General features: G+C 45.6%; 1 protein-coding gene across 1 annotated transcript in view; it reads left to right on the top strand.

Annotated features, from left to right (window-relative positions):
- The first annotated feature begins 3,309 nt into the window (after positions 1 to 3,309).
- The window catches only part of LOC126095546 (putative inactive carboxylesterase 4), a 34,786-nt gene continuing 23,878 nt past the window's right edge, over positions 3,310 to 14,217 (top strand). The window contains exons 1-2 of the mRNA XM_049910325.1: positions 3,310 to 3,401; positions 11,780 to 11,914. Coding sequence (XP_049766282.1) covers positions 3,318 to 3,401; positions 11,780 to 11,914 — 219 coding nt within the window. The 5' untranslated portion in view covers positions 3,310 to 3,317. The remainder of the gene's footprint in view (positions 3,402 to 11,779; positions 11,915 to 14,217) is intronic.

The following is a 14,217-nucleotide window of genomic DNA, read 5'->3' as shown; positions in this document are numbered from 1 at the left end:
AGAGCGTAGGAAAACTGCAGTACGTTCTTGTATTGTGTATGTGGCAAGATAGCCCAATAGACATCAACCCTCTCGGCAGTTATTTATCATCCTCTGTAACCAGTTACGTGTAAATGGTCGTGCAACATGTAGACAACGAGACAGAAGGAAACAAGTGACGACAGAAGAGGAGAAAATTAATGTTCATCCTGGTGTTGCAGTTGATCTGCACGTTAGCTCCCGCGCAATCGTAGGAAGAACTGTTACGTATCAGGCAAGTGTCCTACGCATTGTCCATCGACATAGGTTCCATCCCTCTCACATCCCTCTCTCTGTCAAGATCTGCACGAGAACGATTATGAGAATCATGTTAACTTCTGTACATGGGCATCAAGATGGGGTATTCCAGATGTGTCAGGTATCTTGGTTTGTGATGAAGCCACATTTACCGATCATGGTTTCAGGTAAACTGCCGAAACATGCACTATTGGTCTGTTGAAAGTCCCCATTGGCTTCGTTAGGTGGAACATCAGCCTCCATAGTGTGTAAACGTGTGGTGTGGGACAGTTAACCATCAGCTCATAGCCCATTTTCCATAGGCAAAACACTGAACACACGCAAGTATCGCAGCCCTTTAACAGAACATCTTCTACAGATGCTAGAAGATGTTCTTCTGCATACTAGCAGGAACCTGGTGGTTATCCAGCCCCTAGTGTTGGAAGTACTACAGCATGTCTTCACGAATTGTTTGAAAATCGTTGGATTGGGTGCAGATGATCTGTATTTTGGCTGGTCCATTCCCCAGATGTGACGCCTGTTGGCTTTCTTCAGTGGGGAAAGCTGCCCGAACATCTCTGCTGAACTGTTGGCACATGTGCAACAATAGTTCCATACCAGAGTGGAAGCATGTATTACCGCTTCTGTTGATCAGTTTGAACCGAGCCTATGAATAGTGGAGTTAGGTGGTTTGTGGGACAGCTTGCATTGTTGCCAAGTGTATTCAAGATGGCGGATACAAGACGGCGGCCGCAGATGTGGCAATGTCACACTGACATCATGGTGGGACTTTTAAATTTTAGTGGGAAAGTAGGCCAAATGGGCTACCCCTACTAACCTAACTCCCCTCATCCCTCCCAACACTCCTTTACAATCACCCTCCCTCCACCACCACCACCTGCCCCAGGAAATGGGAGGAAACAGTCTATGTCCAGCTGCCAGAGAGGAAGGTTAGATTGGTGCACTTTATTCATTCTGGGTGAGGAACTGACAGCTGAAGTGTCCTCTACACTCCACCAGCCTCTGTCCCACTTTCCACAGTTTCTGCTACTCCCCACCCCCACATTTATCCATTTGTGCTTGCGCAATGTAGCGTTGGGTTTGTGTTGCTATCGATAAATGGAAGGGAGAGGGTGCAACATGGTGCCTATTCATTCCGAATAGCAGCAAGGGTTGCAGAATTTGAAGTCCCCATCCGACGGACCAATAACCATCAACAGTGTCACATGCCCTCACTTCATGAGGTAATGTGAAGAGGTTTCAAATTTATTCCAGGTCACTAAAGCAAAAAAGGCTATCAGTAATTATACGCCACCATCTCCCCTCCCTTCTCATGCCAAATATTGGCAGCGAAAATTTTCTACCACTAGAACTCGAACCAGCTTACCTCCGAACCAAGCGCCACCGCATAGGCGTGCGTTAGCATCCTCGGCTACGGCGGGTGCAAAAGAATGTATAGAAAATAACTATTTATAAATAAAGTGCCATACACTAAGATGAAAGAGTTATGGGATACCTTTAAAATCGCGACGGACCTCCTTTTGCCCGGCGTAGTGCAGAAACTCGACGTGGCATGGACTCAATCAGCCGTTGGATGTCACCTGCAGAAATACTGAGCCACGCTTCCTCTATAACCGTCAATAACTAAGAAAGTGTTGCCCTTAACGGATTTTGTGCACGAACTGACCTCTCGAATGTGTCCCATAAATGTCCCAGCCAGGCTGCACAGTGCCTTGTTGACAACTTGAGTCCACGGCTTCGTGAGCTCTGCATCACACTCCAACCCTATCATCAGCTCTTACCAACTGAGATCGAAACTCATCTTACCAGGCCACAGTTTTCCAGCCAGCTGGTGTAACCGAGCGGTTCTAGGCGCTACAGTCTGGAACCGCGCGACCGCTACTGTCACAGGTTCGAATCCTGCCTTGGGCATGGATGTGTGTGATGTGTCATTAGGTTAGTTAGGTTTAAGTAGTTCTAAGTTCTAGGGGGCTGATGACCTCAGAAGTTAAGTCCCATAGTGCTCAGAGCCATTTGAACCATTTTGAACCATCAACTGCGCGGTCATCAGCACCTGTGCAAAGTCCCAATTTCTACACAGTCCATTTTCTTTTCACAATCTAATCTAGTCACTCTTACTAATGATGATGATGAAATGATTAGGAGGACAAAAACACCCAGTCCACGAACAGTTTGATGAGGAGCTTAGTGCTCTGGAAGGTAAGAAGAAAATAAGTACAGTCAAGAAGCTCTCATCGTCAGACTCCAAATCTTTGCAAACGTCCATCCTGCCTATAACAAAAAAAAGTACAATGGTTTGATATAACTGTTCAAGTCAGTGCTTCCTGCACTATGATCGGAATATCGGCCATTTTACGAAAATCTTCCTCATGAAAGAGATCCGGAACGATGTGAATCATCCTTGGAGGTGCAGTGAATGATTTCTGACAATGACAATAGTTTTTGATATTTTGTGGTGGAATAGTGAATGAATAACAACGTATTTCAGTAGCTTCGACATTTAACGTGTGATTAAAACAATTCTGGCATTTCAATATTACTATGTATTTCTTTGCAAATGATAGTTCCAAATTGGTTTATGTTGGAAATTACAAGCAGGTACCTCGCCATCTCGAGTAGGACACAAGTAGATTTCTTCTTTTTTATTAAAAATAATTTTCAAAATCGGAAGAAACCTACCAGTACTGACCATTTTAAAAGTAATAAACACTTCATATTTCAGACACTTTGTGTAAGGTGAAGCTTTATAACTCCGAGAAATTTTCAAAAGCGTTTTCTTTCAATAACAGCTATTTTAAGTTATCTAGTTGTTGTACTAAGGGAACGAGGTTACTATCACTCCCACGGTAAAAAAATAAGAAAGAAACATCACTTCTATTGCTCCAAGAAAAGAGATAATATGATTCCTCGAACCGATGTAAGGTACTTGAACTGAAGTTACTGATCGTATTTGCTTTATCGTAAAGCAGATAACAGATAATTCCTCAGCGATCTGTGGATATATATACTGCCACTACCACCGCGTCCATTCACACGCAAACATGCATTCCGTCGTGCTCCTGCTGATTGCTACCGCCTTCTCAACGCGGGCAGCGGCTGTCCCTCACCGTCCCGTGATTCAAGAGGTACGCTAATCGATAAGCTTAGCTTCTCGATATTCTGACGCTTTTATGAAATTGCCCTTTGTCAACATTAGGTCTTGCAAATAGACGACTTCGTCTAGATTTTGAGAGATGCGGAAATTTTTCAAAATCGAGCCTTGTTCTCAGCTGCCATTATAGTTACATTCCATCACGTTTCTTCCACAGTTCTTGATTTCCGACAGGCACTAGCTAAACTTTCGCAACGTCGTTTAATGATCATAAAACGAGCTTACTGAGTATCAGATTTCCGATTCGATTCAGGAGTTCCTTGCAGTTGGAACTCAACACGTCCGTCTTCGCGTCAACTTCAGATATAAATATAACTGTTATAGGTTCAAAAAATGGTTCAAATGGCTCTGAGCACTATGGGACTCAACATCTGTGGTCATCAGTCCCCTAGAACGTAGAACTACTTAAACCTAACTAACCTAAGGACATCACACACATCCATGCCCGAGGCAGGATTCGAACCTGCGACCGTAGCGGTCACGCGGTTCCAGACTGACACGCCTAGAACCGCACGGCCACACCGGCCGGCAACTGTTGTAGGGCCGCTGCTGATTATCATTTAGACCTAGGTGACAAAAGACATGGGATACCACCTGATATTGTCCCGGAACTCTTTTTCCCGGCATATTGCAGAAGCTCAACGTGCCATGGACACAACAAGTCATTGGAAGTCCCTTGCAAAAATATGAGCGACGCTGCCGTTGTAGGCGTCATTAATTGTACACTACTGGCCATTAAAATTGCTGTACCAAGGAGAAATGCGGATGATAAACGGGTATTCTTTGGACAGATATATTGCACTAGAACTGACATGTGATTACATTTTCACGCAATTTAGATGCATAGATCCTGAGAAATCAGTATCCAGAACAACCACCTCTGGCCGTAATAACGGCCTTGATACGCCTGGGCATTGAGTCAAACACAGCTTGGATGGCGTGTACAGGTACAGCTGCCCATGCAGCTTCAACATGATACCACAGTTCATCAAGTGGCGTATTGTGACGAGCCAGTTGCTCGGCCACCATTGTCCGGACGTTTTCAATTGGTGAGAGATCTGAAGAATTTGCTGGCCAGGGCAGCAGTTGAACATTTTCTGTATCCAGGCCCCTACAGGACCTGCAACATGCGGTCGTGCATTATCCTGCTGAAATGTAGCGATTCGCAGGGATAGAATGAAGGGTAGAGCCACGGGCCGTAACGCATCTCAAATGTAACGTCCACTGTTCAAAGTGCCGTCAATGCGAACAAGAGGTGGCCGAGACGTGTAACCAATGGCACCACATACAATCACGCCGCGTGATACGCCTGTATGGCGATGACGAATACACGCTTCCAATGTGCGTTCACCGCGATGTCGCCAAACACGGATGCGACCATCATGATGCTGTAAACCTGGATTCATCCGAAAAAATGACGTTTTGCCATTCGTGCACCCAGGTTCGTCGTTGAGTACACCATCGTAGGCGCTCCTGTCTGTGATGCAGCGTTAAGGGTAACCGCAACCACGGTCTCCGAGCTGATAGACCATGCTGCTGTAAACGTCATCGAACTGTTCGTGCAGATGGTTATTGTCTTCAAACGTCCTCATCTGTTGACTCAGGGATCGAGACGCGGCTGCACGATCCGTTACAGCCATGCGGATAACATGCCTGTCATCTCGACTGCTAGTGATACGAGACCGTTGGGATCCAGCACGGTGTTCCTTATTACCCTCCTGAACCCACCGATTCCATATTCTGCTAACAGTCATTGGATCTCGACCAACGCGAGCAGCAATGACGCGATACCACAAACCGCAATCGCGTTAGGCTACAATCCGACGTTTATCAAAATCGGAAACGTGATGGTACGCATTTCTCCTCATTACACGAGGCATCACAACAACGTTTCACAGGCAACGCCAGTCAACTGCTGTTTGTGTATGAGAAATCAGTTGAAAACTTCCCTCATGTCAGCACGCTGTAGGTGTCGCCACCGACGCCAACCTTGTATGAATGCTCTGAAAAGCTAAACATTGGCATATCACAACATCTTCTTCGTGTCGGTTAAATTTCGCGTCTGTAGCACGTCATATTCGTGGTGTACCATTTTTAATGGCCAATAGTGTTGATGTGTTGCCTGTGCAGGATGTTGTGTATGAGCTGACTCGATTATGTTCCCCAAATGTTCGATGGGATTCATGTCAGGCGATCTGGGAGACCAAAGCATTTGCTCGAATTTTCCAGAATGTTCTGACATTACGCATTGCCATCCATAAACATTTAATCGTTGTTTGGGAACATTAAGTCCACGAAAATTTTAAAATGGTCTCCAAGTATCTGAACATAACCATTTCCAGCCAATGATCTGTTCAGTTGGACCAGAGGACCCACACCATACCATGTAAACACAGCCCACACGATTATGGAGTTACCACCAGCTTGCACAATGCCTTGTTGACAACTTGGGATTATGGCTGTGTGGGGTCTGCACCACATTCGAACGCTACCCTCAGCTCTTAGCAACCGAAATCGAAACTAATCTGACCAGGTCACAGTTTTCCAGTCGTCTAGAGACCAACCGATATGATCACGAGCCTAGGAGTGGTGCTGCACGTGATATCGTGCTGTTAGCAAAGGCACCCGCATCGCTCGTCTGCTGCCATAGCCCATTGACGCCAAATTTTGGAGCACTGTTCTAATGGATGTTTTCTTCGTATATCCTCCATTGATCTCTGCCGGTTATTTCAAGCAGTGTCGCTTGTCTGTTAGCACTGACAACTTTCGGCAAAGGCCGCTAAACTCAGTCGTTAAGTCAAAGTCGCCGGCCACTGCTTCGTTCGTGGTGAGAGGTAATGTCTGGAATTTGGTATTCACAGCATACTCTTGACACTGTGGATCGCAGAATATTGTATTCCCTAATGATTTCCGAAACTGACTGTTCAAAAATGTGGCCGAGCGGTTCTAGGCGCTGCAGTCTGGAACCGAGCGACCGCTACGGTCGCAGGTTCGAATCCTGCCTTGGGCGTGGATGTGTGTGATGTCCTTAGGTTAGTTAGGTTTAATTAGTTCTAAGTTCTAGGGCTCAGAGCCATTTGAACTATTTTGTTCAAAAATGTTCAGATATGTGTGAAATCTTATGGGACTTAACTGCTAAGGTCATCACTCCCTAAGCTTACACACTACTTAACCTAAATCATCCTTAGGACAAACACACACACACCCATGCCCGAGGAAGGACTCGAACCTCCGCCGGGACCAGCCGCACTGTCCATGACTGCAGCGCCCTAGACCGCTCGGGAAACTGAGTGTTCCATGTTGAGAGGCACCCACATGCCTTGCTCATACTGTGGCATCAAGCAGTCAGGCCTGCAAGATGAGTGGTCTGCCAAGCGAGTGGATTCATTCTTAGTTATCGAGTAATATTAGCTCTAGTACTCTCACTTAAGTTACAAGTTATCCTCCTATATGATTACTACGTAACGGAAACGCATATCTGACTATCAGTGATTTACAGAACTCTGACTGTACACTACGCACTGGCAGTACCACATTTTCTTTTTTGTCTTTTATTTGACGGCTTTTATTAACACGTGGCCATCCCACTGAATATGAATGGCGCACACATTATAAATTCGGGACATTATGACAACATACAATTTGAAGGAATAGTCTACCAATCTCTTTCTTTTCACTATCTGATTTATTCCGATAAATTCCCTAACCTAAACACACAAATTCTATAACCTACAACAATAACATATGAGAAATTCCGCCCAGTGGGCATGGCTTTACATTAGTGAATCTCTATATTATGGTCTCGTAATTTATTTAACGCTACAGTGCACTTTCTGGATAGGTTGGTGGATCTTTTATTATACCTCACACTTCGACTCTCACAATCATCATCACGAAACTTTCCTCCAGACCGAGCGGTACAGAAGGAACAAGCATAACCCACTAATCTTTTGAAACTACTTCGCTACACACCCATGGAAACCACACATACCCAAATTACATGACATACACCATACAACAATATGAAATACTACACAGAGAATGGTTACAACATTATCACTTTCAGCTTTCCCACTTCAATTAATATTGATCCCAGTTTCACATGACAATGCCCCACTTTGTAATTCTACTTTCCTACTGTGAACTCTGGAGATAAATGCACGTCTTCCTGTGCAATGCAAGCCATGTGGCGTTGCTGGATAGACGGCCGACCCACCTTGCTTCTCTCTCAGAGTTTGAATCTAGCGTCACACGCAATGTAATATTAATGTATTCATCACACACGCGAGTCCTCAACTGATACCATGGACGAGTACTTCTCTTTATCCTTTGTCTCATACGCAGATTGAGACTCACACAGTACTCACCACGTGGAAGTACTCGTCTCTAATTTCAAGTCCTGCACACGCCATTTCTTAAATATTTCAACTTATGGTACACACGCTATCTCTTAAATATTTCAACTTATTGTACACACGCTAGTGATTCAGCTTAACTTAAGCACACGGTAGTATTTCAACTTATTGCTACACGTGGTTTCTTTGTGACCGTTGTTCACTTCCGAAGATTACTACAATCCCATTAATATTACCTGCCTGACATTTAATTCACCCCACAAAAGTTCCTGAAATAGGGACATTATTATTTCAAACTACTCTTAAATATTCCACATGCATACCATGTCTCCACTCTTTCCTCATTTCGGAGCACAACTAAAACAGGTCATCACAGCACAAGATCCAGCGGCAGAGTGCCTAAAACATGGCCGTTTTCGAGGTCCTCTCCACCTCTGCTGAAGTGGGGGAGCACCTTACGACCCTATTGGCCAGCTACATTTCAGGCGCTCAAAGCTCTGGTAAATTTCATCTCTTTGGTTCCACCAAAGGTGGCCAAAGGATCGACTCAAAGATGATCATTTATTCACATTCACTATCTGCAGTTAGCAGACGACCATACATTCATTCATTTCAAAAGATCTCACCAAACTGGATGTAGGGATTTATTTTGTGGGAGTGCACATATGATAAATTAAATAAATAAATTGTCATTCTTTCCCACACTGGTATCCGGCTTCGCTGTATTAATTGAAATTGAGTTATTTTACAAAAAAAGTGTTGTTCTGACAAAAATACTGAAGTATGTTGTACCTATATTCAATGTCGGGCGGTACTGTACCCTTTCAATGTGTCTAACTCTAACCACCATGCTGCGTTCAAAGCCTGTTAATTAACATCGTGCGTCCACGATCACCGCGTCAAGGTTTTCACAGGAATGACCTGAGTACAAATAACAGCTCTGCCAATGCACTGCCCTTTTATACCTTGTGTACGTATACTAACGCCGTTTGTACACTGATCGGCCAGAACATTATGACCACCTACGTAACACTTTGGCATAGATAATAGTGGCGAAGCATTGTGGCATGGGAGCAGTGAGACCTTGGCGCGTCGCTAGAGAGAGTTGGCACCACATCTGCACACGTAAGTCACATAATTCCCGTAAATTCCGGGGGGTGGGGGGGGGGGGGAGGGAATCTCAAAAGTCACGTTCAACCACACCGCAGATGTGTCCATCGGGTTCAGATCTGGTGAGTTGGAGCGCCAGCACATCAACTGGAACTCACCACAGTGTTCCTCGAATCACTCCGCCATACTTCTGGCCTTGTAACATGGCGTATTATCTTGAAAAAATGCCGCTGCCGCCGAGAAACACGGTCGTCATGAAGGGGTGTACGCGGTCTGCTACCTGTGTACGATACTCCTTTGCCGTCTTGGTGCCTTGACCCGTGAATGTTCCCCAGAACATTGTACAGGCGCCTCCAGCTTGTCTCCGTCCCGCCGTACAGGTGTCAAGGAGCTGTTGCCCTCAAAGACGACGAATTCGCGCCCTCCCATCGGCACGATGAAGAAGGTACAGGGATTCATCAGGCCATTCAACGCTCTGCCGCTGCGCCAACGTCCACTGGCGATGGGCACGTGACCATTTCAGTCGTAGTTGCCTACGTCGTGGCGTTAACATTGGCACATGCAATGGTCTTCGGCCCATTTTTAGTAGTGTTCGGTGCACTGCGTCTTCAGACACACTTGTACTCCGGCCAGCATTAAAGTCTGATGTTAGTTCCGCCTTAGTTCGCCGCCTGTCCTGTTTTACCACACTGCCCAACATACGACGTCCGACATCTCTAATGAGGGGTGCAGCCCAACCCCACGACGTCTGACATGGTTTCACCTTGGTTCTGCTACGTGTTGAGGACACTCACCACAGCACTCCTCGAACACCCGACAAGTTGTACACTTTCCGAAATGGTCGTGCCGAGCCTCCAGGCCATCACAATCTGCCCTCGGTCAAACTAAGATAGATCGCGCGCCTTCCCCATTTGATATCCATAGTCGGTCGGTGGTCATAAAAGTTCTGGCTGATCAGTCTATGTGTGCATATCACTATCCCATTACGTTTTTCACTTCAGTGTATATCACTGTTCAAGTGGATATCACCGAAGCTTTCGTGAGACGTTGATGCTTTCACAGGAAGGCTACAACGCCATAGGGCTGCAGTGAAACGCAGGGAGACTTGCTGCAGATCGATTACTGGTGCAGAGACTGGCAGTTGACCTTGAAAGTAAATAAACGTAAGGTACTGCACAAAAACAGGCGAAGAGGTACATTTCTTGTAGATTACGCTGTTGGAAAAAAAATTCACTGCAAACAGTTATCAAAATACCGAGAAGTAGAGATCAGCAGCGACGTAAAGCGGTGTGACCGCATAAAACAGTAGAAAAAGCAGAGGCAAGGCTGTGATTAAATGGGAGTATCTTAAGGAAACGTCACGTATCCACGTAAGGAGCGGTTTGCAAAACTTTTTTTTTTGTTAGATTCGAGATTGACAGCTGCTTTAAACCAGTCTCTGGGCTGAAGACAACAACAACAGCAGATTCTAGATTACTGCTCATCAGTCTGTGACACTTACAGAGTAGGATAAACAGAAGAGAGACAGGATATTCGGCAAAAAGCGGCGCGTTTCGTCTCGGAATCGTTAAGTCCACTGCATCTGAAATGTTGGAAAAACTCGTCGCAGGCGCTACATAAGAGGCGTCGTGCATCGAGGAGAGGTGTACAGTTGACATTTCGATGGGTGACGTTACAAGAAGTGTAGGTCAGCATATAACTTCAATTTGCTTCTCACGACATGACGATGACGAGAAAATCACACAGATAACAGCTCATACGATGCTTTACCGGCGTTCCATTCGTAAATGGGATATGTAAGGGGAGAAAAGTTGTGGAACCGGACGAACCCACTAATGCACGCCGTAAGGTAGCTTGTAGAGCGTGTGCACAGTTACAGAGGTTCAGGTTTCACCTATTCAGTGTGCTTCAGTTGGCGTATTTTTTACTGTGCCCACCTGCTACTTTTTCAGGAGATGATTCCGTCCAGTGTTGAATGTCCAGCCTACACGTTAACGTCACTGACTCCAGCTCTCTGCACGAAGCTCTTCCTCGATGTGGGATGTTTGTCCTGGGAAAGCCTAGGGTCGGAGTTCTGCTACTTCCTTTCGTGTTCTCTGCTCATAGTTTTCTTTACAACTCCAGGAGCAATATCTGCAAAATATTTACACTTTCATTGACTCTGAAATGTACTGAGTTCGAGTGTGCTAGCCACAAATTGATGATGATGAGGTCGCCTACTCCAAGGAGTGTAGGGAACAATGCGAGAGACCCTCTCGTCCGACTAGGCAAGGTCGTAGCGGACGTGGTTAGCCATTGCCTTCCTCCGACCGTAATGGAGATGAATAATGATGATGAAGACAACACAACAACACCCAGTCATCTCGGGGCAGGGAAAAACCCCTGACCCCGCCGGGAATAGAACTCAGGACCTCGTACCTGGGAAGCGAGAACGCTGCCGGAAGACCACGAGCTGCGGAGATCCACACATTAAACATGCGAATTCACATAACGTCAAGTACCATTTTAGCGTCCTCACAGCTTTCTGACGTGGTTTAAGGCTGCTATAACGCTCTTAAATCGGCTTAGGCAAACTGGAATGTGAAGTCTGCTCCTCCTGTTTTGTCAAATCTAGTTTCTAGGTTCTGTTTCCATATTTTAGATTTTATCTTTGCACTGAGCAGTTAATGATTGTTACCTCGCCCTTTGTTCTCTACAATGCTATTAAACTAACGTAGCGTTTTCCAGCTTGCAGTCTTCTCCATTTATCGCTACACATAACCATAGATGCATCTGATCCAATAACCCTTCCTGCTTGCTCAGGTAGTCCCTTCTGTGCAGCTGAATACAGTATTTTAAATGTAGCTCTCACCGTTATTTAGAATGTTGAGCAGAGCACTTGTTACAGGGAGACGACGTCTTCGTGACTGTAGAGAACGGCGACCTGAGGGGCGTGGTGGCCACGTCACTGAACGGCGCTCTCTACAACCAGTTCCTCGGCATACCGTACGCAACGCCACCTGTCGGAGATCTTCGGTTCCGCGTGAGTACTACACATGAATAATCTATAAACTACAGTGGCCATTTGTATAATTCCACACATTTTGTAGGTACTCAAGTATATAAATGCACTTTATATAACTAATTATTTAAACCACCCCTTGTTGTTGCCTTGTTTCAGTGCTATGTCAATCATGCAGAGCTTCATATTGTCTTAGCATGTTCTTGTTGTAGGATCGAAAGGAAACTACAAAGATCTGTATATCAGTAGGACGCCAGTTGTTGCTATGACCTTAAATAATATCAAATAAGTCTGCGTTTCGCCTCGTTCCACTAACACACCAACATGACGTTACCTCGTCATGTACAAGGACGCACTAATGCATATACACACGTATCGATGCTGCAACTTCTTCCATGGCTCTTTGGATTAGCGGGTAGCTGGGCGCGTGCAAAACGTCAGGGGAAGCTTTTTGGTTGCGGTATCCAATCAAACACATTTTCGCGAGAGTTCGTTTTTACTGCAGTTGAAGTTCGGTGATTTGTGATAGTCTTGCTCCCGTCTAGCCGCTAATAATGCGGACATTCCTCGACGTTACGAACATTGTCTATACTGAGTGATTTCAGGATTTTCAGGTAAGTAATTATACAGGAGACCGATGGTAAATGTAGCAGCTCAGCCAGCACTCACCGCAGATGGACCTTCACGGAGTTCACGTGCAAAAGTTCGTCTTGCATTAATAGATTATTGTTTCTGTAGTGCAAGAATGCTCAGGGTCGTTACAGGTTATTCAAGCTGCACAAACATGTGCATGTCACGGGTGATTAGCTAGAAGGAGATCTCCGGTACTCTGATGAGTTCGTACTCTATGGCCCCATAGTTAACTAATCTTCTTTATGTGACTAAATAATCATTCTTAGGATCTAAAGTTTCCTTCTGATGCTGAAGACTCTGATTTCCGTTGTTCTCGCGAAGGTTAATTGTTGTCGCCATGCAAGTAAAGAGTCGGATGTACCCGCCCGGCTAGCTGCGCGGTCTAACGCGCTGCTTCCCGAGCGGGAAGGCGTGCCGGTCCCGGGCACGAATCCGCCCCGCGGATTGGTGTCGAGGTCCGGTGTGCCGGTCAGTCTGTGGATGGTTTTTAAGGCGGTTTTCCGTCTACCTCGGTAAATGCGGGCTGGTTCCCCTTATTCCTCCTCAGTTACACTGTGTCGGCGATTGCTGCACAAAATGTTCAAATGTGTGTGAAATCTTATGGGACTTAACTGCTAAGGTCATCAGTCCCTAAGCTTACGAACTACTTAATCTAAATCATCCTAAGGACAAACACACACACACACCCATGCCCAAGGGAGGACTCGAAACTCCGCCGGGACCAGCCGCACATTCCGTGACTGCAGCGCCCTAGACCGCGTGGCTAACCCCGCACGATTGCTGCGCAAACACCGTTTCCACATACGCGTACTCCATCATTATTCTACCACGCAAACATTTGGAGTTACACTCGTCTTCGGTGCGTGATGTTCCCGTGGGGTATGGTGGTGAGGGTGGGGGGGGGGGGGGGGGGGAATGGTCCACTGGGGGCCGAACCGCACAATAACCCTGGGTTCGGTGTGTGGGGCGAGGTGGGGTGGGCGGACTGCTGTGGCCTGTTGTGGAGATATGAAACACTGAGGGCTATGGCGAGACAAAGCCTCTCCGTCGTTTCTAGATTCCCGATTTAATACATACATACAAGAGTCTGATACTTATTTCCATAGGCTTGCCAGAAGAACGGCTGTAAACAACCTCAAATAGAACTTATTAGCATTTAGTAATTGATTTTTAAGTCGACCGTTGGCTACGAAAAATTTTTAAGGTTACCTTTATGTGACACACGGTAACATGCAGCTCCTACACTACCAAGTCAAAACATTTTGTCTTTATGCTGAGTTACCTGGGGCTTCACCACTTTGAGGTTCTTAGTGTTTACACGATAGTATCACCTTACGTTACAGTGAGGTACACTGTTACATTGTTTTGATCAACTGATACACATAGTGTACCCTGTTACGCAGTAGAAGTAAATATTATGCTACTGTAATGTTTATTACATTTTTTTCGACTACATGTAATAACTGACTCAAGTCATAGAATGAAATGTTTTGGTTTAACGAATTAACTTCTTACTTTCATTAGACTTTTTTCTGACAATCTCCAGTTTTTCCTCGGTGTAAAAATTTCGTAATGTGGTCAGTTTGTCAGTGGGCTAAAGTTCTAACAGGAACGAGTGGGCCCTAGCACAGATCCAGTGCGCGCTTATTTGTCAAAACCATTTCTTTCCGCTTATGGACCATCTTGCTGTC

The sequence above is a fragment of the Schistocerca cancellata genome, chromosome 8 (genome assembly GCF_023864275.1).
Source record: "Schistocerca cancellata isolate TAMUIC-IGC-003103 chromosome 8, iqSchCanc2.1, whole genome shotgun sequence".
Classification (NCBI taxonomy): Eukaryota; Metazoa; Arthropoda; class Insecta; order Orthoptera; family Acrididae; genus Schistocerca; species Schistocerca cancellata.
The sequence above is the reverse complement of the archived record's forward strand: the minus strand, read 5'-3'. Positions and strand labels throughout refer to the sequence as shown.